At 50.7% G+C, this 26,716-nt stretch overlaps 10 protein-coding genes across 10 annotated transcripts; 7 read left to right on the top strand and 3 right to left on the bottom strand.

Annotated features, from left to right (window-relative positions):
- A1O9_02445 (uncharacterized protein) lies at positions 1-3,027 on the top strand (the record flags this gene model as incomplete). The annotated part of the gene is made up of 1 exon (XM_013408018.1): positions 1-3,027. The coding sequence occupies one exon, from the start codon at positions 1-3 to the stop codon at positions 3,025-3,027; it is 3,027 nt and encodes a 1,008-aa protein (XP_013263472.1).
- A 1,123-nt stretch (positions 3,028-4,150) lies between these two features.
- On the bottom strand, positions 4,151-4,629 carry A1O9_02446 (uncharacterized protein; the record flags this gene model as incomplete). The annotated part of the gene is made up of 2 exons (XM_013408019.1): positions 4,151-4,489; positions 4,564-4,629. 2 exons carry the CDS (start codon positions 4,627-4,629, stop codon positions 4,151-4,153), a joined length of 405 nt encoding a protein of 134 aa, XP_013263473.1.
- Positions 4,630-5,588: 959 nt separating this feature from the next.
- On the bottom strand, positions 5,589-7,474 carry A1O9_02447 (uncharacterized protein; the record flags this gene model as incomplete). The annotated part of the gene is made up of 2 exons (XM_013408020.1): positions 5,589-6,520; positions 6,571-7,474. The coding sequence occupies 2 exons, from the start codon at positions 7,472-7,474 to the stop codon at positions 5,589-5,591; spliced, it is 1,836 nt and encodes a 611-aa protein (XP_013263474.1).
- Positions 7,475-8,875: 1,401 nt separating this feature from the next.
- A1O9_02448 (uncharacterized protein) lies at positions 8,876-10,165 on the bottom strand (the record flags this gene model as incomplete). The annotated part of the gene is made up of 2 exons (XM_013408021.1): positions 8,876-9,159; positions 9,211-10,165. The coding sequence occupies 2 exons, from the start codon at positions 10,163-10,165 to the stop codon at positions 8,876-8,878; spliced, it is 1,239 nt and encodes a 412-aa protein (XP_013263475.1).
- A 1,603-nt stretch (positions 10,166-11,768) lies between these two features.
- Positions 11,769-12,809, top strand: A1O9_02450 (uncharacterized protein; the record flags this gene model as incomplete). The annotated part of the gene is made up of 1 exon (XM_013408022.1): positions 11,769-12,809. The coding sequence occupies one exon, from the start codon at positions 11,769-11,771 to the stop codon at positions 12,807-12,809; it is 1,041 nt and encodes a 346-aa protein (XP_013263476.1).
- Positions 12,810-14,553: 1,744 nt separating this feature from the next.
- A1O9_02451 (uncharacterized protein) lies at positions 14,554-15,841 on the top strand (the record flags this gene model as incomplete). The annotated part of the gene is made up of 5 exons (XM_013408023.1): positions 14,554-14,806; positions 14,874-14,995; positions 15,052-15,384; positions 15,437-15,550; positions 15,608-15,841. The coding sequence occupies 5 exons, from the start codon at positions 14,554-14,556 to the stop codon at positions 15,839-15,841; spliced, it is 1,056 nt and encodes a 351-aa protein (XP_013263477.1).
- A 1,059-nt stretch (positions 15,842-16,900) lies between these two features.
- Positions 16,901-17,736, top strand: A1O9_02452 (uncharacterized protein; the record flags this gene model as incomplete). The annotated part of the gene is made up of 2 exons (XM_013408024.1): positions 16,901-17,025; positions 17,088-17,736. 2 exons carry the CDS (start codon positions 16,901-16,903, stop codon positions 17,734-17,736), a joined length of 774 nt encoding a protein of 257 aa, XP_013263478.1.
- A 1,402-nt stretch (positions 17,737-19,138) lies between these two features.
- A1O9_02453 (uncharacterized protein) lies at positions 19,139-19,996 on the top strand (the record flags this gene model as incomplete). The annotated part of the gene is made up of 1 exon (XM_013408025.1): positions 19,139-19,996. Exon 1 carries the CDS (start codon positions 19,373-19,375, stop codon positions 19,994-19,996), a length of 624 nt encoding a protein of 207 aa, XP_013263479.1. The 5' UTR covers positions 19,139-19,372.
- Positions 19,997-21,612: 1,616 nt separating this feature from the next.
- A1O9_02454 (alcohol dehydrogenase) lies at positions 21,613-23,004 on the top strand (the record flags this gene model as incomplete). The annotated part of the gene is made up of 7 exons (XM_013408026.1): positions 21,613-21,667; positions 21,731-22,021; positions 22,069-22,112; positions 22,246-22,558; positions 22,616-22,679; positions 22,729-22,865; positions 22,916-23,004. The coding sequence occupies exons 2-7, from the start codon at positions 21,793-21,795 to the stop codon at positions 23,002-23,004; spliced, it is 876 nt and encodes a 291-aa protein (XP_013263480.1). The 5' UTR covers positions 21,613-21,667; positions 21,731-21,792.
- Positions 23,005-24,046: 1,042 nt separating this feature from the next.
- A1O9_02455 (uncharacterized protein) lies at positions 24,047-26,356 on the top strand (the record flags this gene model as incomplete). Its single annotated transcript, XM_013408027.1, has 2 exons — positions 24,047-24,858; positions 24,922-26,356. 2 exons carry the CDS (start codon positions 24,047-24,049, stop codon positions 26,354-26,356), a joined length of 2,247 nt encoding a protein of 748 aa, XP_013263481.1.
- Between the last annotated feature and the right edge of the window lie 360 nt (positions 26,357-26,716).

Genomic DNA, 26,716 nt, shown 5'->3' on the forward strand with positions numbered 1-26,716 from the left:
ATGCCACCCAAGGTCGCACCGAAGCCTCGGGTTGGCTTGATTCGCCGACCCATCCATCGAGGCCGTATCGACGGGAGCCCAGCACCAACCTCACTACGAGCAACAACTCCCCTTGGAATGCGAGCATCCACACCAGTCTCCTCTAGACCAACTGGCCTGAAAACAATGAAATGTTCCAATCCCACCTGTCCCCGTCCGAACATCGTCGAAAGTGAACAAGGCTTGATCTGCGATACTTGCGGTGCCGTGGCTCAAGAAGACTCGGGCCTCGTCAGTGAGCAAGGCTTCGGAGAGACAGACTCTGGCCGAATCACAGCTCTCGGTGTCCACGTCGGTGAATCACAGACCCATCAACGGACCTACGCTCCGGGCGGGGCACTCGGCAACGCTGGTCGAGAGCCGACCATCAATCGGGAAAGATCTGAAGCCCATGCACGAACTATCATGGTTTCTTATCAAACGCTGTTGAAAATCCGTTCTGCAGAGGTGGAAGCTGGCATGCAGATATTCAAGCTTGCTTGGGGTAATTCTTTTGTGCAGGGCAGAACTATCGATAGCGTCGCTGTCGTCTGTCTCTATCTTGCCTGTCGCAGAAAACATGAACAGGTCCAGAACGAACGGCGGCCGTTGTACAGTCTCATGATGATCGACTTTGCTGAACGACTCAATATGGATGTCTTTGCATTGGGAAAGATGTATCACGATCTCGTTCGCAAATTATATGGCCAATCAGGCAGTGGAGGCATACAAGCTGACATCAGTGCGGACCTCCTAGCTCACGGTCCCGAAGTCCTCGTCAGCAGGTTTGTAGATGCGCTCGAATTCGATAAGGCGCATCGTGACAAAATCAAAATGGATGCCGTCAGGATTGTGAAGCGAATGAAGCGAGATTGGATGTCTACTGGGCGACGGCCATCTGGAGTCTGCGGTGCAGCAATTCTGCTCGCTGCTAGGATGAACAACTACCGCCGAACTGTGAGAGAGGTCGTTCTCACAGCGAAAGTGACTGAAATCACCATCAACAAGCGATTAGAAGAATTTTCCGACACCCAAAGCAGCAAGCTTTCAGTGACACAGTTCCGCGATAATACCGTGCTTGACACCGTCGCTGCCTCAGATCCTCCTTCATATCAACGTGCTCACAATCCCAAAGACCACGGCAAGAAGAAGCGCGGACGACCTCGAAAGCGACCTTTACAGCAAACCTCTGCTGAGCTTGGAGGCGATGCCGAACCCAATACAATCACAGACTCATCACAGCCACCCTCCAAAAGGCCTCGGCTCGACGCTGAAGGCTTCGCCATTCCCGAAATCCCTCAAAGACCGACACCAATAGACCCCGCGATCACCGGGGAAGGGGAATCCGCTCCAGCCTCTGAAGAGAAAGCAAATCCACGTACTGCAGGTAGACCACGTGGGGCCAAAAACTGGAGCGCACCCCCTCCCTCAGAAGCCGAGTTGGCGATTGAAAGAGAAATCAGAAAGGATATTGCTCAAACCTTCCGAGAGAACGAAGAGCTCGCGCCAGAGTATCAATACATAGCTGAAGATGAGGAAGACGACGAAAACGGCTATCGTGATGATGAGACGGAATTCAACGCTTCCACTCCGCCGGCTGTCACACCTGAGCAATCTTCAACAGAGCAAAACTCTGGCGTAGCGGTAAACGAGTCTACCACGACTGGAAAGACACACAGCCCAGCACCCAGCATGCCCTTCGTCACCAGTGACACAGCCACAGCAACACCTCAGCGCACAAAGTCGGGCCCACCTGGACCGGCCGTCAATACGAATGCAGGCAACATTGGCAACGTCTCTCTATCTCCGACCCTCAAACCAGACGAATTCGACGATGATGACGACGTGTCTAGCTGCCTGCTATCTGAAGCGGAATCACGCATCAAAGAGCGGGTCTGGGTGTCAATGAACGCCGACTGGCTACGACAGGACCACGCGAAACGAATCAAGCGGGAGTTGAGAGAGGCCGAAATGCGCGCACGCGGTCTCGACCCAGCCAAGGAGGCCCTCAAGCTCGCACAGAGCAAGGGCAGGAGAAAGGACGGCACAAAAAAGCCCGGACGCAGAGGCGACGTGAGCTACCTGCACGAAAAAGACAAGGCCCAAGGGGTTGACGGCGAAGATGAAGGACCGAAGGCCAGAGGCAGCGCAGATCGAGAGCGCAGCGCAGCAGACTCGGTGCGCAAAATGTTTGAGGCGCGCGGCACATATTCGACACGTGTGAACTACGCGGTCCTGGAGTCTATCTACGGCGTCGGGGCCGGGGGTGACGAGAGTGACAGCTCGCGCGCTGAAAGCCGCAGTGTGAGCGTCAAGCGCGGCGATCGAGAGGCCAGCGTCGCAAGCTCTGTTGCATCTACTTCGGATGCCGGGCTCATCTTTCGCGGGAATGTGGCGAGGGACGCTGCTGGCCGACAGAGGAGCAGAGCATCAGCAACCCAAAGTAAGAAGGATCAGCAGCAACGTGGCAGGAGTGAGTCTGTGGCTTCTTCTGTGCAGGATGACCGGGAGGCACAGCAGCAACGGCAGCAACCAACACGGCCGAAACAATCCCACCCTCCCAGTGACGTGCCAGGAGTGGGAGCCTCTACCCATACTCCACCAGCCATCAAACCCTCCGGCTCCTCCCATCACGGCTCTCCATCGCAGACACAACCACATAGTCCCGGCGTCCCCGAGGAAGAAGCGCTCGGCCCTGTAGCGTCGCCCCATTCCTCGCAATCACAACCCGGCTCAGGAAGGGACGACAACGAGCATGCCGACGGATATGACGACAACGACGACGACGATGAAGAAGATGAAGGCGAGATCTCGCTGCTCCGCGCTCGCGAACCGGGCGAGTATGACGAGGACGAAGACAGCGAAGGCGACGAAGATGACTATGTCAATGAAGACGGAGGGGATTACAATGGCGACGACGACGAGAATGTTGATAATAATGCCGGGGATGACGATGTTGAGGCCGCGTTCGAGGGGAAATACGGCGCTGCTGGGCAAGCTTACCAGTGAGTTGGCCAGGTCAGGACAGGCCTTGAAAGTTCGGGTGGGACGTGTGGTGCAAGCTATGACGCATAACTACTATCACCCATCCACAGATTGGGAGAGGTCTTTTTTCTCCCCCTGCTGGACTTGATCGGATCCATTGGGCGGGGTGGGTTCTATGAGCATTTGGCGCTATTTGGAACGGAACTGAGGGCCAGACGTACAGGATAAAAACCGGCGTTGGCGTTCAGATACAGGGATCGAGACATCCTACCTCACCTTCCCGGGACATATTCCTCCATCGACTGGAGCCAATTTCCGAAGAAGAGTGGGAGGTTCAAATCTAGGCCTTTTCATGAGAAAGAGAGATATCTAGCTTAAGCAGAAAATGAGCTTCTATTACCTATTCGGAATCCCCGTCACTAGGATCGTGTATATCTGAGTGATGTAATTCAAGCTTATTGGTAACTGGCGAATAATGCTTTCTATCCTTCCCTGCCAAAGTTGGATATAGTTTTCCCCTGAGCTAAGTCTATGAATTATATCCCCATAGGTTGCGGTTGCTTTTCTGGGAGTAAGCGCCAGCAAACCCTATCGACAAGCCTTGACTGCTGGAATGGTTGCTTGAGGACGTGATTCTGATCCGGCTGAGCATTCTTCGCGCTTTCTCTCCGAGTCTCCTGGGTGATGCCTGCATGTCGAGATAACCTTTATAATTGGCAGCCATGGTCTGGCTTGAATCTCGATGCCCTCTACATGGCCGCAAGTGGGACTTTAGGATATAGCGAAACAGGATGATGCTCTCCGAAGGACTCTCCATGGCTGGGGTTTCGGCTTCGCGTTGTAGTCGCTCGTCATCCATCTTGATGGGAGTCATATACGATCTTGTCGTCCCAATCGACTTCTTTCACCAGATCTGCTTCGAACAAGACACAAACTATGCTGTCACGCATATTTTCTACATATGCCTGTAAATATCGAATAGCCGACAACTCAATCCTCACCCGCTTAAGTTGTCCGTTGCTTTACAGTCCTGACTCGTCAGACGCTCATTCGTTTCAGTAATGCGTGCTTGATGTACACCCGCCGCAACCGTGGCGGCAATTATTGTTGTGATTCATAAGTCGTAGCTTCCACCATATCCTCAGGCTTATCGCGTCGGTATGTCTCCGTCAACGTCGTCCTCCCCTTCTTCCTCAATACTCTGCGAACTGAGCGACTTCTGATGTCTTGCACTCCTTCTCCTGAACTCGCCAGCACCGTCATTTGTGTTTTGGTCGCCCGAACCGGAGCTACCACCTGTGACGATATCCCTGAAGCTCATCCTACGATTTCGGTCTCTCAGACTAGGGGCTCGTGGTCGGTGTTCGCCGCGGGCCCGACCGCCCCAGATGGGGATCTCGTGCCATATGCGGCGGAAGATGTAATATAGGAGATCATACAGGAGGGCGAGGATCCAAGGTGCGATGTTAATAATGGCGAGGATTATCTGTAAGGGAAGCTCGGTGTCAGAAGGAGGCCAGATGGGCGGGAGGAGGAAACGGCAGGAAGTTCTCTACGCACGAAAGCCCGAATGATCCACGTCTCGTAGACGGTTAAGTGCGAGGGGAGGATGGAGTACCAGGCCATGGCTACGACCAGACGCGTGAGATACCAGAGCAGAGGCCCGTGGTAAGGTTCTGTGGAGGAGAGGTGAACTCTGGTTCTGTGTAGGCCTGGTGGTAGAAGGAAATTATTGTTGAGGTGCGTCACCACAAACACAAAATGACGGTAGTCGCGACCCTCCTCACCTGGAAGGAACGAACGACAGGTGAGGGAACTTGTAGCATCTGGTTCACTATACACGGAGCCCTCGACTTCGGCAGCTCTCATGTTACATTTTGCTGTTCCATTGGAGACCCAGAGATTGAATCGGATGGGTCAGGAGGAGGTGGCGCAGTAAGGAAACGAATTCCCACAATTCTACTTACATGTGCACATGCTTTGCAGCCTTGCACTTAACCTCCCTGAGTATGTCAGTCGGTTATCGATCAGCCCCGGGCTGCCCGATGATAAACAACGCACAGGATTATACGGGCAAACATCCCCCACTCTACAGGGGTCAAAACAGTGATTTCACTCAATAGGAGCCATTCATATAAGAAGCATTGTGAGAATTCTGATATTCATTGAAAGCTGAATCCTGGTCTACGAAAAAGTATCATTTAGTTAGAAAGCGCGCACTGACAAATCACCCTGTTTGACCTGATCTTCCCATTGCGAAATCAATTGAAGCCATTTGTTGGCTGGTCACCAAATCCCGGGTCTCTCCTTCGTCCATACGTACAATGCGACCGTGAAATCCGTCCTCTTCCTTTCTGGGAGGTGGTCATCCCACTTTCGTTTATTTTGGGGGTCGAGTCGAAATCATTTCCATGCAGAATTAAAGGAAAGCCGAGGCCCTTCGTTCCCGGTAGACCCGCAGTAAAGTAAACTTGGAAGTGAACGCCGGATTAATGATTCCTATCGCAATACAGGGCCCGTCCGGTCGACCAGCGGGCAAAACTAGACATGTGACAACGTCATCATCTTCATGTCATCGTAGCTCGTCAAGTCATGAGTCTACGTCTCTTGGCCGGGGTGACAGCCTCAGGGGTTTGTGGGTGGTTAGGATCACGCACCCGCTGGACTGGTGTCACTCCCTTGTAATGAGACGAGGTGTAGGGAGATGAAAAATGTTTGCGTTTACGACGAGGGGCCGGTGTCGAAAACGGCGAGCTGAAAAGCTCCATATCATGGAAAGATGGCGCATTGCTAAATGCAGCATAAGCTGGGTCAGCATTGCGTCGGAACGCTGTTACATTGTTGTTATTGAGATGCGCAAGTCCATTGTTCATATTCGTAAAGGAGGCTAGCGCATGATTAGGTGGCATGTAGATGGGTGACGTTGGCATGCTTTCATCGTCCGTCTCCTCGTCAAATTTGATCACATCATCCAAATTGATGACATCTTCACCGAGGTCGTCATCAGGGCGGAAATTTTCTTCAAGATCATCTGGGTCTAGAACATAATCCCCAAGCAAAATAGTGTTGGGTGGATAGAACGCTTCCAGTGGTCCAATGGGCAGTCCAAGGTTGGACGGATCGTTCACTGTAGAGTTTAGACTTGCCAACATGATGTCGGCAGCTGGACCAGCGACCAAGTCTGTACCTTGTTCACCTGCGTCACTCTCTTCAATGAGTTCGGCAAAGCCAATGTCCGGGCTGGAGCATTGAGACGCTCCGTAGCGGCGAGCGAACTCCTCTCCAAGCAAGTGAGGGTTCGTCATAAGAATGACTTTGCCTGAAGAATCTAGAATACCAGAAGGCTTCTCACCATCGTCGATGAAGATACCACGAGGAGGACCTCGACGGCGGGGAACCTTCTTGGAACTCTTCTTGGACCGAGGTGAGACGGAGGGAGACAATTCTTTGTCCGATTCGGCTTTGTTGGAGGGACTATGATGTGCTTGCTCAGGGAGGCAGTCGTCAGTCAGGTCAGCTGCACGTCGTTAGTCATCACGCATTTCCTACAAACCAAGAGGAACATACAATCATCCAACTCATCAGCTAACATTCGTTTGTCAACATGTGGCGAAAGGCCGCTGTCCGGAAGAGCCGAAGGTAAGAGAGCCCGAGTAATGGTAGGAGATTCTGACATGCCCAGGAACATGGAGCGGTCACCCTCCACGGCGAAGTGTACTCGCCGCTCTGTAATAGTCTCATTGCCGCTGTCACTACCTTGGGATGAAGCTAGGCGGTGCATACTGGCATCGCTATCATCACCAAAGCCATATGCAGACAAGCCATCAATTTGGTTGAGTAGATCGTCTGCCTCGCTGTTGTCTTCCTCGGACAACATGGCCAGCAGCTCTTGCTCTTCGAGCCCGTCATTGTCATAGTCGCCTTCTGAGTCGCTGATATCGTCAACAGCCTGATACACATCGTCATTATCCTCGTCCGAGTCAGCAAAAACTTTGGTTTCAAACCGCTTCCGGTTCTCCTCTGGTGAGAGCCGGGGGTCGTCGTCGTCATCCAGGTAGTTATCGAATTCACCAAACATGCTGTCCATGCTGCCAGCAATGGAGACGTTGTCCATGGGAAGAGGGTTAGATGGACGCCCCGCCTCATTCAAGCGGTGTGAACGAGACGGGGCCGGGACCGCTGGCAGGTCATCTTCATCATCTGCATCCTCTTCGCTGTCTTCGTCTGAGGCATCATCGGCGGTATCTGATCCATCAATTGAGGAGAGCTCCTCCTCCGTTGTACTGTCGGCCCTTTTTCGTTTGTTCTTCATCCGATTGGTGACGGCGTTTCTCTGGATTGGCTTTGATTTCTTGCTGTTCAGCTGTCGCTGGTAAGTGTCGCTGGTATTTTCCTTTGTCTTTGTAAATTTGGGATAGGAGCCCAGGGTGGGGGGCCGACCACGTGGGTTACGTGCATAGTTTCGAGACATTGTGGGCGAGTTTGTTCGGGAGATTCTGGGTACTGATATTGGAAGAGATATTAAGAGTGGTGAGGGTTTGTGGGTGGGTTGAGGGTACGAGTCGTCCGAAGCACCTGGGCCGCAGACGACAACCGAAGTGCTTTGATGGGGTTACTGGAGAGCAATTTCGAAGACCGATCTGTGGTGGGGGAAGCTCCTACGCGGTAGAGGCCTCGAAAGAGTAGATATATCTGAACGAGGATTTGCTTGCAGCTACTTTTAGAGAAGGGCACGAAAGACCCTCTGGCTTTACCACCAGAGGGTCTCCGAGCGATCTAGAAAGCAGCGGTGGCCATGAGCAAAATGTGATCCTCGAACGATATATGTAAAGAGAGTATAGAGATGCTCTGTATGGTGGTATGGGACTCGGTATGGGTTGATTGTTGTTGGTTGTGGAAGAAGAGAAGAAGAAGAGAGAAGAAAGGGAAAAAAGACCAATATAATATGACCGACTAGGAATAGGCGGAGGTGTAGTCAGACTGTGCCCAGTGCGAGTGCCAGTGGCAGGCGCAATCCATCCGATCTCATCCCCACTTGGTGGGTGCTACACCGCTCTTCCCGTTTTTGCCTACGAGTACCAAACACAGCGCCTGATACAAATCCACCAACTGCATCGACTCCTGTCTATTCGCTACGTTGACGATGGCCATTGGTCGTCAGTGTATTCTTACAGCACATACGTTTCATCGTGCAGATTGAGTCGGCTTGCTTGTCTGATCCGAAATCGACATTGATTTCAAAGTCGTCAACCGGCCCTCGTGCTTTCCCTTTTTTTTTCATTAAGGTTTCAGCCAGTCGAGATCACGTGCTGATCCCGGCGCCTCCCGCCAATCAGCGAGTCACCCAAGCAAAAGTGACTCAATAGCGGGAATAGCCTGACGCATGCCCCTCCATTGTTTTTTCCCCTGTTTTCAGTTGACACCTCCACCACGACCAGATGTACTGCAATCCATGATGTTATTCAACGGATTGCTCGACGGAGAAATAAATTACTTCTGCTCGAGGATTTCCTATTAAATGATTCACCTACAGTTGAAGGTGATCTGGAGAAGTCCCGTGGCAAATATCGTCTGATCATGCCCCTCATTTTGTTACGTCAATCATCAAGCCTGGTTTTGAAACTAACTGCCGCTACTAGAACTCTCCAAGGTCCAACTTGGAACCGAAGAGTACTCGTTTGAATGAATAAAATGAATTCGAATAAGAAATAGAAAGAGCAGAAAGAAAAAGAGGTCTCTGCCCCGATCCACCTTTCTGTCACCGGTCTGCCATTCTCCTTCAATCATCGACGCTTGTGCCATTTCCCTTGTCTTCATAAACGCTGAGGCCCGGTATCGATCACCATTTTCTTAGCCTTATTACCTTCGGCGCTCAGGGCACTGATGTTGGGGGTATGATCGCTGGATCCACTGACTTTCCTACTACTGAACTAGCGTCTGCTGCCGCGGCTTTTGCTGCTTCGACCTGCTTGATACCAGCCTGTACATCTTCCATTGATGCACCCTTCTCTGCCGTTGTTGTAGGTGTCTCGCCGGGGTGTTTGCTCTTGTACTCGTCGTCAAGCTTTTCGACTTCTTGCTCTGTAAGCTGCCGTTCCTTCTCCAGTCGCACCTCTTTGCCGCGTTTGTGACAGTACCAGAATACAAAAAGTAGCACTAACACGGGTCAACCCTTCTGATTAAAGTAAAAAATGGACCCATACTCACCGAATAGGGCCAGAGACCATAGTACGTTCATGCCCATGAATGCTGGGAACCGTGCACGGAGATACCCAATAATCGACCTCAGCATACCAGTAATAGCAGCCGGCTTCCCGACCAACTCTTTCAATGAAGGTGTTTTGAGACCCATTTTTGATGCTGCCGCTGCCGCTTTGCCCGCATTTTCCATATTGATGCCACTCTTTTGTGCTCTCTCAGATGCGGCTGCCATCATTTCCGGTGCAAAGCCTTTAGTCACGGTTTCGGGTAGCTTCTCAATCAGCTTCTGTAGGAAACTCGGGAGTGAGTTGAAGGTCTTCTGTAATTGCCGGTCACCATTGGTCAACAAGGACTCAAGATCATCATATGCGGTGGGAACACCGTTTATAAGATCTTTGAATACAAGGTTGAACTTCTGGAGTAACTCTTGGGTATCATCACTAATGGAAAATACCCGATTATTGACAGCTGCAAGGTTCAGTCGTTCTAAGACAATAGTCATGTCTTCCTCTTCACGTTTGGCTTCTTTGGTGTCATCGCTATCTTCAATTTCAGCCTTTCTGAGATTCGCGGCGATGTGGTCCAAGCCAGATGCAGCTTCCTCCCGTTGCTGAGCTCGAGCATCACGGCTGTCGCGTCGTAGCCAACTCCAGTTTCCTGCTGGCTTAGTTGCAGAAGATTCGGTAGTACTCGCCTCTGCAGCCGGTCCTGCGGCATGTTCTTCCGTAATCTCGTTAGGGGTCTCAGGTAGAGCTATGTTTTGCGCCCCATCCATTAACGCAACTTGAGCGTCATTGATCTCATGGGTGGCCACACCTGGTCTGGCCGGAAGTGGAGGCGGATTCTCCTGCGATATTATGTGATCCAAGAATTGCTCATCTTCTTCGGATAGAACTGGAGTGTCCGACTTGGACGCTGTCGCAAGGTGCGCCTTGGCCTTGATGAATTTAATATACTCCATGCTGATCGTCAGCCTAAGTAGGAGGGAAACAACAAGTTTTCAACTGCTTGCGAGGATAATTTCACCTATCGAATGTCGCTTAGAAGTCTTTTAGGAATGACTTTCTAGGATAATCAAGCGAAAGGGAACGAGTTTAGTTAAGATAATGAGCACATGTTCATGTTCATGTTTATGTTCATCGAGGAAACCCAGTTTGCATGCGCCACAATACGTCATGAGAAATCGGCACTGCCACTTGCCTTGCAGAGCCATTACCGAGGAAGTGTTCTCCTACCTTCAATCCTTTTTTCTCGCAACTCATAAGTCTAAAAGAAAATTTCCCTCCAAAGGATTTGTAGTAACGCTAAGGAATTCGGGGACCGCAAAAGCCAGGACCCTGGGAGGAAGTGAAAAAAAAGTGATCAGACTGGGGTTTGAACCCAGGACCTTCTCCGTGTTAAGGAGATGTGATAACCAGCTACACCATCCGACCTATCTTTGTGATTATTAGTAAACATTTGATATTTAAAATCTATATCCCTAATGTCTTTTTGAGTTGGCTTGTAAAGGTCTTTGTGCTCTCAACCTAGTTTTAATCTCTACTGCGTTCCCCTTCAACTTCAAGCAATCATTTTTTGGTTAGTGTTTTGCGATACTTAATAAGCGCCCGTATCTAATGTTAGAGGTTCCCAGATCACTCAAGATACCGTGACTGATAGTCAATTTACTTTACTTTTCTGAGAGTCTGCCAAGGAACCTCGGTCTCAGTAAAAATGAAATCTTACGAGGCCTACTCATCTTCAAGTATAGCAGAAACGAACTAACCCACCTTGGCACTTCCTTAAAGGCTGAGAGATAAATGCAATACTCTGAATCACCTTAATCAATTCTACTGGTGTGGGATTCACTATGTGCTGCTTGTACACGAGTAGTTGTGACTTTTTCACTCTTGGTCATGTCACCGCCCAACCGACAGTGAGCCCATTCACTGCCTCTGTTCCTCTGGCGCGACACTATACGTCTACGTACCTCTTCCTTCTAGATAGTTCAATTAATCAAACATTTTTCAATCTGACACTTTTTACTTACATCTAGGTGTTCCCTATCCTTAGTTCAGTGCCTCACTAGTCTTTAAGGTGCCTGATTGTTCCTCGAACCTTGATGGCTCGGCCTGCTTTAACTTGACTACATGAAACAGCAGAAAGCAGCCAGCCAGTCATGGACGACCTGGAGGGTCTTGGTGGTGTCTCAGAGAAAACGATGATCTCGATCAATCTTCAACTGACGTTGAGATCCAGGCCAATCGCCTAGAATAGGAGGCTCACGAGGAACAGGCAAGGGTTGCTCTCAAAGTACGGTCTTCAGCTTAGCCGTGCGCAGTGACGCTGCTAATGGTCGCCACTTTTAGAAAGTCTATGCTACTCCATCCGTTCTCCACTCTTGTCAGGTAGACCGCCGCAAAGCGACACATCGATTCTTTGGCAATCTTTTCTTACAGAACCCTGTTGAACACCTGTCATCGGAGCGGCTTCATGAGTATAGTCAGTTGCGTCATGCCATCAGCGGTCTGGAAGGTCGAACGCGTAACCGTAAGTCAAAGCCAGATCCATACCATCTGCAACTAATGTCTTTGCTGACAGCACGCCCATCCTCGTCCTTCGACTACGAATATGAGTTCAAAACATTTCAAGACGCAGAGACCAAACTCTGGCGTGATCGAGGAATCGAACGACCCAAGGAAGAGCTAGTACCTGCTTCTGGCGACATCACTGCTGCCTCACTAGCCCATCGGCTTCATAACCCATCGTTTACCACAACCAATGTGCGCAATGGCGTCACGGCTGACTCTTCCGACCCTTGCACAGCACTGGTCATTGCAAACGGCTTCGATGATACGAACATTATGGTACACCATGTGGTACGGCGAGAAGTCAAAGACCCCTTCACTTATTACCCAGAAGATATCCTTGCCTGCCATGAGCAGCACCTCTCCATCGTCCGCTCCCATATGATCGCGCCTGTAGAAGTGGTCTACGGTGTACCTACATGGAAGAGGACTCTGCAATATCTGCAAGGAAGAATACAGCCATTTGATGTCTTGGGCAGCTACAAAGGCATCAGACTGTTCCTGGATTGGGATTCAGCGGAGAAGACCGACTGTGCGAACGAAAGGCAATTGAAGCGGTTCCTCATTGCTGTTTTCCATCCACAGAATCTTTTAAGAGCGTGGTCGAATAGCTACAAGCCCGCCCAAGACACACTTTTGGAAGTGGCATACAACCTTGCTGAAGTACAATTCGTTCCTCAGTTCTTCGAGACCCATTTGTGGCAGAAACAAATTGACGTCCTGCCACATGCTCATTTCGCGGCGAACAAAATGCGGGAGCATGAAGCCAGGCTCGCGCTTATCGTATTGCACGGTCTTTTGCTTACGAGCGAGGATCCAGAGGTACGGAAGAAGTCGACACGACTGCACGCCCTTCTGACTTCGGACCTAACGCGACTGGTGAATGGTAGAGGCGACCAAGCCTCTTTAGAAGGTGCGTTTACTCCCCCGTCTCTATCACCATCTGCTTCTACGACTACGATATGGCCCCGCACGCTGAATTTTGCCTGGTCACATCTCTTAAGGGACGCCGGAGACTTTTGGCGACCTACCATCTGAAGTCGGTTGTCTGTGTGTCGCTTGCTGGGGAGCTACCGTGGTTGGTCCTGAGCGTTGTACAATTGCAAATCACCCAAAACCTCGTTGGACCAATACTATCCCTCCAAAGTACGTCGAGAGACGGCTGGCCTGTCAAAATTGTGGCACTCGAAGACCATTCATTCCAATTGATGAGAACATCCCGTCAATTTCTGATAGCGACCTGGGTGAATTCTACGAATCTGTTCGTGGTTTCAGTCAGAAGGTGCAACTGGAGAGGCTTCAGGAGCAACGCTCATCGTCAAGGTATCACCGTTGGCCTCAGCCTGCTGCCAAGACGGCCTTGAACGCAGTAAGGACGATTTCAAAGAAGGAAGAAATGCCCAGATGCTCAAGTCAGAACATGTTGAGGCCCGCCTGGACAAGGGTCCAGTACCGACCAAATATACTTTGTGTCACGAAAAAGGTCCTGTCAACTATCATCCTCAATGACTTGTTGGCTTTGATCTCTACCTTGCAAGAAGAACAGTCAAATGCATGTCGGCGACATGTATCGATGCGCATCGGCACTGGATACCAATGGACGAGGGGATTGAGTACATGACCCAGAAAACATTCGATGTCCACCTGAAGAAAGGAACCTTGAGCGGCAAGACACAGTGCGTTACATTGAGAATAAAACATCGACGAAATTAGATCGCTGTATGAGTGTTTGGTGGTGCAGCGAGGCGTCTGCGGGATGAAGCATTGGGGAAGGGGTTCCGATGAGATGAAATGAGATGAGATGAGTGGAGGTCCAATACGTAGAATCATCACAGATTGAACGAAACTACCTATTACAGAGTGTTGCAAGTTTCTACTTGTCTGGATTGCACCAAAATATGATGGGACGTGATCTCGAGAAACTTCGCAACTGTCGAAGCCGCCTCTTCCTCTCAGGTATGGGGAGGAATTCTAGATCGGACCCCTATACTTTCCTTAAGGCGATGTGGTGATAACGCTGCGGCAAAAGGTACCTATTGTTTCGAGGAGTTGGATGGGCCCCTTGTCAGTTTTGAAGCGAGACTCTTCCCCGTCCTCTGGTGATGGCTATATGGTGCATGAAAAAAAGGGTAGGTGGTGCTAGAGGATATTGGTATCAAGGGAAGAAACTCTCCCAAAGCAGCGGTGCCGGGCACCAAACTCGACGGCAACTTTCCCTGCAACTTGCTTTGAATAGCAATCCCCACTTCCGAATCCTTTCGCATCTGCAGGATTCAAACCTTCCAAGGTTTGATTGATTCCTCGAGGACGCCGCTGCAGAAAACAGGAATGAAATTCACTCGTGGAATATTGTACTTAGCCTGTCAGGAGGGACGTTGGAGATTACAGAAACCATCTCATCCTATTCTGTGGTATGATAACCTCGTGATTTGGAGTGGTTGCAACTATCATAGGAACAACATCGTGAAAACACGGAGGTAGAAAACTTTGCAAGTCCAAATCATCCTCTTACCAAGGCTGTCTCCCTGAATGGTTACTATTTTGTCGTCACTTCTTCACCTGTGGTTCTCTAGTATAGTCACCGCGGTGGCGGTTGACTTCACGTTTGTCACGTGAATCACTACCTGTACTGGCTGCTTGATCATATGTCTTTCCTGTCAACCCTATAACTCGACTCTTGACTTAGCGCTTACGCATGCTTCCCAAAGTAATGTGAAGTTGTGTCCAGTCAGCTACTGGTTCCAGACGCCGTTCGACGCATTCATAGAACCAACCGCAGAACATGAGGCTATCCTACCTCGATGCTGGCCAGTCCAGTCCCTTTGATGTCGATTTCGACACCTCGAGCCTTTTCGAATCTCCGCTCTTGACCAATCGCTTAGCAACCAATACCCCGCGTGTCTTCATTGTTCCCTTTCGTCCTAAGACTGCAGCCTTAATACTCAGACCAATCCCCAAGGTCGTCCCTCACAAGAGTCGACGGTCCCTGCCTTACTTTGGACACCAGCAACTTGATTTGGATTATTTCCCTGAACGTGAGTTCTCTCTGACAATATGAGTGTGAGTAACGAGAAAAGAAGGGGGGACGGCTAACAGGGACAGATATTGGGGCACCTGTCTGTGATTGTCCCCTTGGTGGCCCCATTGACGGCTGGGATGAGGATGGCGACAGCGAGGGTGTGGCCGATATCGAGTCTGAAGCAGAGGACGAGGCCGATTTCGAGGTAGGAGATGATTTCAGTATCTTTTGATCTCCCGTGAACTCATCCCGTGTTACCAGGGCGTGAAGGCCACAGCCAAAGCACCTCGCAAGCCTAAGACAACTGCGCGAAAACCTGATGGTCAGATCGCGAAAAAAATGAAGGTTGCTGGTGGTCGGCCAGCAGTGGCCAAGAAAGTGACTGCAGATCTCGATTCTGACGACGAGTTGATCGTTCGTATGAAGGAAGCACGCTACCTTGAGAAAGACATTGCGCAAGCCCTGATCGACCAAGGACGTACAGCTTATAATCCAAAGACTATCGGGACACGCTGGAGACGTCTGAAGGCGGCTCTGCAGAAGAGACAGGATGCTTTGCTTGATGCAGACTTGACTGACTGGCATGATGGTGATGTAAGTGATACTTCCTGTCCCTGGAGCATACCGTCCTACTGACTCAAGAAAGGATGATGTCTTGGTTAGAGCTATTGCCAAATCCGAGAAGGAGATAAGACGCTTGAGAGAAGATATTGAATCACGCAAATGGCGGATGGTGGCTGACGCAATGAAAAATGAAAAGGTCTGCGGCCTGATGAAACTGCGGCATCAGCCAAGTGACTGACATGAATGCTTCTAGCCCGTCCTCAATTTCTCCCAAAATGCCTGCCGCAAACGATTCGAAGAGTTGCTGGATGGGACTGCGAAACCAACCCCAGAGTCAATCGTGAACCCCACAGCTGAAGTGCTTGAGCGCATTGAGTCACGAAAGGCCAAGCAACGCAACCTTGACGAGCAGAGCCCCCAAGCAAATATCGAGCAGCGAAACGTCGAAGCCAATGGATGGACATCTCGGCAGAGAATTTACTTCTAAGCGAGACCAGAGAGTATGTTGCTGTGATCCACACACTGCAGAAGCCATGGGTTGGCTTGGAATCCTTGCTGCATCGATGGAACTTTTGTGTGCCCATGCTAGATGTGGATGGGCGGCGTAGACTGGTGAACCAAGCAGGGGGGGCAGTTTTGGGTATGGGCTACTAAAGGATTCTTATCGAAGGCGACGACACGGCGACACGTCTCATTTATTGCCTGGTTTGAATACAGCGGCAGAGCCATTGCTCATGTCTCCGACCAATGACATCGGTTGGATAGACAGAGATGATCAAATGTGGCAAGTGAGGGATCCTGGAGATATCACCAGAATAGGTAGCTGGCATGACGACCATCATCTGGTCGAGTTTTGTCAACAGGCACATTCCAGGCGCGTCACTTTGTCAAAAAACGCGTCCGCCCTCGTGACGCGGTCAGGTGATCAATTAGTTTCCCAATCCATCTCGACCTGCATTGTTCCTTTTCCTCCATCTCCATTGCTCCGTCCATCCCCGACAGTGCAGCGAGCCCCAACGACTAAGATCGTACCGGATATGCAGCAGTGCCTAGAGGATCCAGAGAGACCTGAGGAGCCTAGTCTTCGTCCAAAGATGTGATTCGGTGACTCAGCCTCTCTCCTGTTGTTGCCTTTTGCCAAGTCGCCCTAGCCGCCTGCGACTCTATATCAGGGTCGTTTCACTTCTTTGGACCTCTTCCCTTTTCTTTCCTCACGCTCGAGCAGGCAGAATAAACCGCGGCGTCCGGCCATCTTTGTAACTTTTTGCAAAGACCCGTACTCCGTCGAGTCTTTCCGCGTGGTCTTCCTTGTGTTGGCATCATCTGCTCCGGATGAGGCTGACGATCAGGGGAGTCATTCAGAAGACTTCGCAGCTCCCATATCACATGGTTACTTTTGTGTGAATACTATCGCGTCATACTCCCGGAAAACCTATCACGCTCTCTACTACTTACATAGGTTCTTCTACCGATCGCTCCTTTCCTCTTCCTCCACTCGTTCGTTGATTTTGGCACTCGACAATACTTAATGCGCTCTTTGGACAAGATGTTCAAGCGATCTTTCAATACCAGGGAAGGTCGCATCGTCAAGTCAAAGAACACCAAGACTACATATCCCGAACATGTGAAGAGAAAGTTGCAGGACAGCGTGGACGAAGCGCCAGTGGCTAGGTAGGCTCCCATCACATGAACCACTCCTTGAGTTCGTGTCGCATGCTGATCGCATTCCGTAGCACGCTGACGAGTCCCATTGTGACATTGGTTGTCGGCACTGAGCAGCGTCTTTTCGCCGCTCACGAAGATATCCTCTGTCATTCACCCTACTTCGCTGCTGCACTGAAAGGCAAGTTCCTCGACGACAGCGCGAAGAGGGTTGAACTGCCCGATGAAGAACCCGAAATCTTATCTTGCGTGCTCGAATTCCTGTACAAGGGTGACTATTATCCTCGCTTGTTGCACAACAAGCGCCGAAACACTTGGGATCTAGAGGACCAGGATCTAAAACTCGGTGGCCGCGGTAGCAGTGCTTCTACAATCTTCCTCTCTGGAGCTGGCGGTGAAGTCCTTCGGGACACCATCGTTTACTGCGCTGCTGAGAAGTACGGCCTGGACGAACTGAAGCGCTTGGCTCTCCGGAAACAAGGACTCCAGTCCGGTGTCCAAGTTGACGTGATCTTGCGATCAGCTCGGTACGCGTACGAAAACACTCCCGACACGGAATCACGTCTCCGCGCTCATTACCTGGCTCTGATCATTCGAAGTCGCAAGACTTTCAAGAGGAGCGGAACCATGCAGATGGAAATGGAGAATGGGGGCAAATTGTTTTTCGACCTTTTTGTGGCCATGTGCAATCATATCGACGACATTGTCGAGATCAGGTAAGGACACAAAATACTTCTTTGCGAGGTTCTTGACTTTGCTTGTTGCAGCATCCTTCCATGACAAGAGCTTACAGTCTTACCCTTGTACAGCAACAGCCGCTCTCCCAAGGTCATCTGAACGGTTGTATTATCCACAAATTGGTTCGACAGTCTGGAGCCTAGTTAGTTGAGGTAGGAAGCAGTATATTTACCAGGAAGAAACGTTGGAAACACCTAACAGCGAGTCTTGTCTCTGGACTCGTCGTATCAACTGCTTGGATAGCAGCCACACACAACAACTCCACTTTCGAAACTCGAGGTCGGCCGACAAACCACTTGCTGGTTTATTGAAAACTCCTACTCATCTTCTGATTGGCCTCCTTATTTGGCGCAATTCGGCTTTCCGCTCTTTTCGTTGACGATTTTTTCTCTCTGGGAGGGAAGAATTGGAGAAACCAATGAAAAACACATAGTGTGCGACTACCACTCGCAGCTCATTTGTACTAGTTGATTTATCTCGACTTTTTGTTGATCGGCAATCTATCTGCCCATATGGCCTCCCCGCTACTGTTTTCTTCGACTTGATCCAGGGGATTGGGAAAGAGAGACCAACCTTTTGCTTGGTGTGATTCAGAAATAGGAAATTGAGAGATTCGGCCACCTCACCTTGTTTTTTCCCCGATTTATATGATTTTCTTTCTTCCTTTGCACATCACTCATTCTTCGCTCTTGGATTCAATGTGAGGTTCTTGTGATAATATCACATGCAAGTCTAGCTAACGAACAGGAGAACGAATATCACCTTGCTTAACCCGGGAGGGACCCTTTTTCTGATCTTCATGCAGGCTAATGCAATCGCCGCACCGTTGCAGGTTGTCTGTCTTATCTCAATTTCAATTCATCATCTAGATTACGCTCTGTTAGAGAACTGGATTTGACCACGACACCTACGTGTGGTCATTGGTTTTCATTTCAATTGTTCTATAGGCTACGCCACCAGCTTGGCTCACTCTTAGCTTATTCTCAATTTCCTCTCATCATCTAGATCACATCTCCTAAGCAACCCTAGCTGACGATATCTAAACGGCGGTCTTGTGTTATTCATTTCTCTAACCCCACGGTGCTAGCTTGATTTCTCTTCGCAACGCGGCAATTTACGTCACCGAGAAAGCATGGCAGGACGACAAGGACAACATAGCAACTGGAGAGCGGACGAGCAACTTAGGCGATTCGAGAATGACTTGTTCTTCCCCAGCGTGACACCCGAAGCGGTGATTATCAACGAAGAAGACGACAACGAGTCGGCGCTCGAGATCCCGCCTCGCTATGATCGCACCGCCAGCAAGAAGCGTAAAGGGACCACGCTCCTGCCGCCACTGCCTCGCACACCGCAAACGCCACGTACGCCAACAATACGAATAATGTCACCACCGCAGGAGAAGCCAAGCGCCGGTAGCGAGACCAACAAAGCGCGAGTGAAAACGGAAGAAGAGCTGAACGCACTCAAAGCCCTTGGCCTGCGGCCCGCGGAAGAGCGCGTCAAGATCTTTGTTGGCAAGACGAATCAAGAGCTCAAAGTGGCGATTGAAACGCTTGGCAAGTCGCCCGTGCTCAAGTCGCTCCGGCGCCAGGACGTGGTGGGCGAGGAGTCCTACGTGATGCACCCACTGCTTACGCACGTTGACGTCCGGCATTTCCAGGCGGTAAGGCACTTCTTGATCATGGACGAATATGATCCGTTTATCATTAGTAATCCTGGTGGACCGGATGTTTTGCCCAAGAGGTTGGATGGGTTGAGGGTGGCAGAGGAGTATCGCAAGGAGGCGATCCGGGCGTGTCATCTCTATGTGATTGCGAAGCAGTTGGGGATGGGCGGGTTGGAGGAGCTGGTGTTGAGGAAAATCACTGAGGCGCAGTTTTTCCCGTATGGGATTAAGTGCTTGTTGGAAATGGCGATGATTGTCTTCTCAAGGGTGGGTGTTTCGATGCCGACCAAGTTGAAGGGGGAACGAACTCTCAGTACCAGTCATTCAGTCTCGAGTGATGCAGGAAATGGTTTTGGCAATCATCAGAATGACGACGACCAGCTGGAAGCCTGGCTGATCGGAAATCTGACCACAAGGCTCCAAGCTGTGCTTCTCAATCACGCTCAGCTGTTCTTTCGGGTTGCGGATGTTGCCGCGTGCAAGAAAAGGGGATTCGCCGTGAAGATCTTCCAGGGCAAGGTCGAGGAATGGGAGCGTGATGGGCCGGATGTGGTTGCCATCGAGGATGATGAATGAGCGAGCAATGGCGGCGTCGTGGTGATTTCTCAGGTTTGGGCTGCTTTGATGGCGTGCGAGGCTGCGGGCATTTTGATGGGTTTATAGGACAAGGAGGCACCATCATTGAATGCGAGGCTGGCAGTTTGTTGGGGCTTTACATGCTCTATCATTTCAAGCGTACCTCGCAGTTTTACTTACCTGGGTAATACATTACACATGTATACCATCCCTGAGCTGCGAAAGCATGGTGGCGTACGATAATGATTCCTTTTTCGGCACACTTCAGGTGGTTGCTTGATTGATCGTGTTGGTGACAACCGACAAATGGCTGGGTTAGGACGATGTACTAGCATTGGTTAGCACCCACTATTAGTAGAAGTTAGAATTCGTCGGCCTCGGTCAATGGGTTTCGGTTGCCTCGCCTATGTCGCTTTGTTTCTGAGATCGAAACTCACCCCACTTACTCTACCCACGCTCAGTGCTCGGTGCTCGGTCTCCGCACCCCGTAACTGATTCAATTGCCTAGGCAAGTCGAAGTGAGATAAGCTGCCTATGGTGTTGCCTGCTGACTCTTGATATGGAGGGGGTGGGTATTGGCTTCCCCTCACTATTAGGTACTGACTAAATCAAGGCCCGGTGTGGGACCTTGGCGCCAAGGCTGCTGATTAGGTAGATTTGGGTAGATAGGCGAGTCTTCCCACTCTCCATCACTTCGACAATACCATACTATTTAATACCCACCAATCTATCATTGCACAACCTCTCTATTCACTTACCCGGAGTCAACACCACAGTCCTACCCCGCAATCGTAATGTGATCTGATTGTCCATCGCCTGCAGATTTCCGACATCCGGTTTCCAAAATTGCCAGGCAAGGACTATTAGGATGCCAGGGTTTATAAGCCAGTCAAAAGCACCATCCGTGCTCTATACTACTAGTATATATTATGCACACACTCGGTCAGACCATACCAAACATCGATCTCCCAACCCTGGCAGTGACACCGAAAGAAAAAGACGAGTAACCCTTGTGCATTGACACCCCCAGCTCTCGCCAATCATCTGGTTTCGGCTGATTCCCATTCTGTCCGCACCAGCGAGGTTCGTGGACAGTGTCGAACTTTCTGACTCGCCCACTTCCACTGCCACGGCCTATGATGGTGGCATCAATGCTGTTGTAAACGGGTATTGCATGCGACTCGGCAATCGTGTGAGTCCTTGCAGTATTGTACCTGTTATGACAGCTACTGATACCCCTCCTGCCTCTTTGCTGTTACCCCATGTCTGTAGGTGCAGGTCCGCGGTACTCGCTCAAGTAATTCTTCGTATGGCAAGTGCGGCTGCCATTCCTCCTGCGCTTACTATTTAGATCTACTCTTCCCCGTTCCTTTTCCCCCAGTGCTTACCTGTTCCGCGCCTTGTTGCTGTGTCTTACGCACCCTCTTCTCACTCTCAAATACTATGTACCTGCGTACATAGATATATATCAATTTTTTGGAGTGAATACTTCCAGCCGCCATCATGTCTGATCCCTCTCCTTCCTTTGACATCCCCAAGGAAGGCTGGGGTGCTGTCGTGGTATGTAGGGAATCTCGAGTCGTTCAAATTCCAAAGGCTCACATGCAGCGAAGAAAAATGAAGGACCCGACTTCTACGTTGAGGTTGAGAAAGTCCCCGTACCAGAAGTTGGTGAGTGGTTTTCTCCTCAGTCTGCTCCATTACGCGCAGGAGGTCTAACGAACGGATCCGCAGGTCCCGAAGATGTTCTGATCAAGCTCAATGCCACTGGCCTATGCTTGAGCGATATCCATTTCATGCTCAACGATTGGGGCACGGCTAAGATGTCAGATCTGGGAGTCAAGTGTGCCGGTCACGAAGGCGCAGGCGTCATCGTCAAGGTCGGCGAAAGAGTCAAGAGTTACAAAGTCGGACAACGTGCGGGCATCAAACCTATCCTTGACGTTTGCCATACCTGCGAGAACTGCAGAACGGGCAAGGAGACCTACTGTCTCGGAGCTATCTACACCGGTGGCCATACCGATGGTATGTCACGTGAGGGTTGGAAAGGCACATGGCTAACGACATGGAAGGCTCGTATAAGCAATACATTATCAGTCCGGAACGCTACACGACAGTCAGTTAAACCCTCTGAATTCTCACAGACACTATGGAGTACTGACATTCACCTTTCGCAGATCATCCCCGATGTAAGCGTGGACAGATTATAGTCCTCCGGAGGTCAATACCATGTACTGATAGGACATTAGGGCGTCTCTGACTATATCGCCGGTCCGGTCATGTGTTCTGCCTCCACCACCTACAGTGCCCTCAAGAGCTCACAGTTAAAACCCGGTGATTGGGCGGTCTTCCCTGGAGGTGGTGGTGGTGTCGGCATTCAAGGTGTGCAGCTTGCCGTTGCCATGGGTATGCGCCCAATTGTGGTAGACACTGGCGATGAGAGGCGAGAACTTGCCAAGAAACATGGTGCTGAACACTTTGTCGACTTCAAGGAGGAATCAGATCCTGTCAAGAAGGTTGTTGAGCTGACTGAAGGTGGTGCACATGGTGTTTTTGTTACAGGTGAGCTTGCACGCACATCTCCCTTGCAAGAGGTCCTTTTGGCTAACAACGGATCAGCCGTCCAGTCGTATCCGATTGCTCTAGGCTACCTGGGACATCGAGCTCAGGGAAAAGTCATGTGGTAGGCAAGAAATGGACCCTTCAGCTGTCGTGTGCTGACTAAGACGCAGCATCGGTATTCCTCCCGCCGGCAAATTCAATATTGACCTGGCTCCTGCCTCATTGATCTTCCGGGGCCAGTCAATCCAAGGTACACTGGTTAGCACCCTTGGAGAGATTGACCAGACATTGGAATATGCCCGAAGAGGTATGAGGTCTCGGAAAACCAAACAGTTCCCATGATTGACAAGATTCTAGGCAAACTTACACTGGAGCCTACGGTTGTTGGCCTAAGTAAGTTCAACGAATCGGTCCAGAAACTGAAAAACGGACAAGTCGCGGGGTAAGTCCGGCCAACCAGCCTGCCAGCCTGGTGGTTGATTTCTAACTCGTGTGCAGACGCATCGTGGTTGATTTCAACATACCTTAAGACCAAGAGAGAAATGTTGGTGATGGAACACACGTCCGATTCGCACAGCTCACCCCCGGCAGAAAGACGTCATTCTATGTTCTTTAGCGAGAAAGTTGCCATCGATGTTCCAAAGAATTCTTGCCTTGACGGCCTATTGCGTCCCGGTGGGCTACCAAAATAGATTCGTTTGAATTGTTTCAGATGGGTCCTGGCATACCGCTTAGTCCAAGCTTGGTCTTAGGCTTAACCATCCAGTAAAGAGAATCAAGATGCCCAAAAGGCAGAACATGCTTGTATCCTGCCTTCCGCCTTGTACATGTACTCGCTCCCTGGCGTGTACATCAACTATGCGTCGAGAGACATTCATTGGCCGGCCTTGGGGAACCGGCGGGGCGGCTCAAAATAGATAGCCAATGACGGCCACCGCTAGGCGCTGAGTCTGTTTGAGCTTCCATCAACCACGTCCCCCATTCCCTTCCCACTTCCAACCTCTTCTCCCATTTCTTTCACCACCGCTGTGTCTCTATCCCTCATTCATCTCGGTATCTTCCCTGTCATTGGCGCCTCCAATGTGACGAATCTCAATGACTTGCATTCTCTACTATCTTGAGCTGGTAAACGCTCGCCAAGGCAATAATGCTCCTTACCACCGATCATTGGATGCTCCCCTCAGGAACAAAGGTTGAGTACCCTAGACCCTTTCCCTCACCGGTCCCAGGTCCCCAGCTCGACATCATGTCCTCTTCTCCAGCCATGCGTCCTGGTTGACCTTCTGCATTTCTTCTCTATCGTGTGTATCTGCTGGCCATACACGACGTCGTTGTTTTTGCGTTGCTCTTTACCCCTCCCTTTCTCTACCCTTTCCTCAACCTACAATCCCGTCAGTTTGTTCGTCCCTTTTCTCGCAGCTGGTCTGCATTCCCCTTCATTCCTCTAATCATTCCTAATCCGTCGCTCCCTCGCCCGACCATCTCGAGATGGCCGCCTCTTCGGTCCAGGGATTCTCCCTCTTCCCGACCACTGTTCCCAAGATTCAAGTGCCAAATCCTCACAAGAGAACACCGAGTCTCCACAGAGTCAGTGTAATGCAATCGCCACAAGCTAGCGTGTCACCAAGTGGCGAGTCAATAGTCATTAAAATGGAGGAACAGCCCCCGATGCCTCAATTTCCTACCCACCTTCAGGAAGTTCGCCGAGATTCGACCCCTTCGCCTGAAGATATTGGGCGGGCGGTGACCACTACGTCTCCCATTGATGGGAAGACACCTGCCCAACCGGTTATACAATCGTCTTCAGCAGCTTCATCAGGAGCAGCAGTTACGTACACCCCTTCAAATTATCATCCGTCAGCCTTTTCACCGCCGCTTTCCTCATCTTTAGAGGTTGGATCTGAAACGACTTTGGTGCAAAGCGTATCAAATGGTAAATCCCCAGCAAAAGACCCATCTCCAATCGTGCCGATTCGATCCATGTTCCCAACCTACGACCCGTCAGTCCCGCTCAAGCAACAGAACTATGTCCCTCAGAGACCAATACCTGCCTACTTGACTGGCAATCTTTCGTTCGGACCTGTTGCCAGGGAAGAGTATCGAAGTAGTCTTTCAACACCGTTTGTTACGCCTGGTCTGAGGAGTGGGCCTCCAAGTGTTGTCAACTTCCCGACCGATGCTGTGAGCGTGAATGGGATATCTATGATATCTACCCATCGCGAGTTGGAAAAGCTGTGGCAGGCCTCTCATGGTACAGAGCCCGACAGCAGGCTCAGGACATTTAATCTGGAAATGGCTCGGTAAGTCGGCCTGAACTAGAATTGCTTTTTATTGGTCGAATTTGCAATCCTAATGCTTTTCAGAATCGATGAAGCTACATTTGTCTTCGGTGCTCATCCATCATTGCCATTTTATACCCTTCAGACATACGATACTAACGAGATCGCCGTCTCGAAAACGTCACCTCGCAAAGCCTCCTCAACTCACGACATTGTTCTATGTCCCATAGAGCCTGCATCACGTCGGCTCCCGCCGAACGACGGTCTTGTGGCATTTATCTTTCCGAAGCTCGCTGCGATGCTCGCGATAAATCAATCCGCTGCCTTGGCAAAGGAGCATAACCTAGCCCCAACTGACCGAGACGATATTGAGGCCCAAGCTGTCCGCAGGGCTGCGAGACAGGAAGCCTGCAATCTACGATTCAACACCCGGACAGGGAATTACGAGCTGGAACATCCTGCCATTGGCCGTGGTTCGATGGCAGAAGACTTCGCGTTGAAATCTCCTGTTCCAGCCTCCCCAACCACCATCCGATCCATGACGGGCAAGCCGGTCCTACTTATCACCGTCAACACGGATGGTCCTCTACCGTGTATCTCTGTGACGGATCCTAATGCGTCAAGCCGCACTGGTGGAATTATAACCCCGCAGGCATCAGCCGGTGCAGGAATTCGTCGCTTGTCGACTATTCCCCAAACAGATACCTCGACGGATAGCTCAGTACTCGCCTCACTCGACCTGACGACCGAAATCCTCCACCTGGATGCCAATGCAATACTAGAATTAATGCCTTCGCTATTTAGTATCGACTGCATCGTCTCCGCCATCCTTGCCATAGCGATCGGAGATGCGAAAACCAACCTTACCCTAGGTGGTATGGAGATCTGGAAACCACGACCCGCACCACCCAGCAGATTAGGCAATACCGCAGGCCCTCCATCCGTCTACCATGCTGCTCTCGGCTCACGGTCAGGCTTAGGCAACCGGCCTGGCAGTGTGAGAAGCTACTCAGGAAGCGTATTCTACGCCACAATCGCCGAGCGTCAAGAAGCCGAGGAAGAAGCCAAGTTAATGCGCCAGAACCACGAACGTGACGTTCGCGGCGCCGGATGTTCCCAGGGCAGCAAAGGCAAGGCCCGAACGTGGTTCGGACGCTTCAAACAACCTCTCGACTCAGACGTTGAGGAAGGTGGGACAACAAGTCCAGAAGATTTCGAAAAGTCTATCACAGCTGATACGTCGGAGTCGGCGCGTGACAACAAAGCGAAGAAGAAGAACAAAAACAAGAAGCCCAAAAAACCCAAGAAAGTCGTAGTGTCCGAGTTCGACCTGGAGAAGCTCGGCCACTATCAGTCCGGTGAGCGCAAAGGCCAGGAGTTGCCGGCCGTGACGAGATCGGCGCTCGGGGGGCTGGTCATGGCTCTGAGGCTGTTCGTGTGGTTCCTCACAAAGCTCGTGCATTTTATTGCCTGGTTGTTGGTCAATGTGTCAAGGGCCGTCACAAGTGAGAAGTTTTGATGTGGGTTTGATTTGCCTTTGGGCGTTTTACTTTCTTTCTTGCAATGGTTTGAATGTGTGGGATGTGGGAAGAGCTAATAGAGTCCTATCCCATCGCCGGATTGCCTCATACCTTGCTCCTTAACAACCCTTCCTTCTAATCTCCCCACCTTTGGAGTCTGGCCCAGCGAGACTGTAGCAAGAGGTAGAATGTCGGAATGGTTTTCCCTTCATCATTCTAGCTTACCGCTTATCTCATTCATGCCCGCTACCTCACCATTTATCAACTTAGTTGGCTCTGGTATGCACACAGGCAAGCTAGGCACGCATTTTACCACGGCGTCAACAGAGCCGACAATCGGAGGGTGGGGACTCGGGGAT

Source organism: Exophiala aquamarina, assembly GCF_000709125.1.
Source record: "Exophiala aquamarina CBS 119918 chromosome Unknown aczIA-supercont1.2, whole genome shotgun sequence".
NCBI lineage: Eukaryota > Fungi > Ascomycota > Eurotiomycetes > Chaetothyriales > Herpotrichiellaceae > Exophiala > Exophiala aquamarina.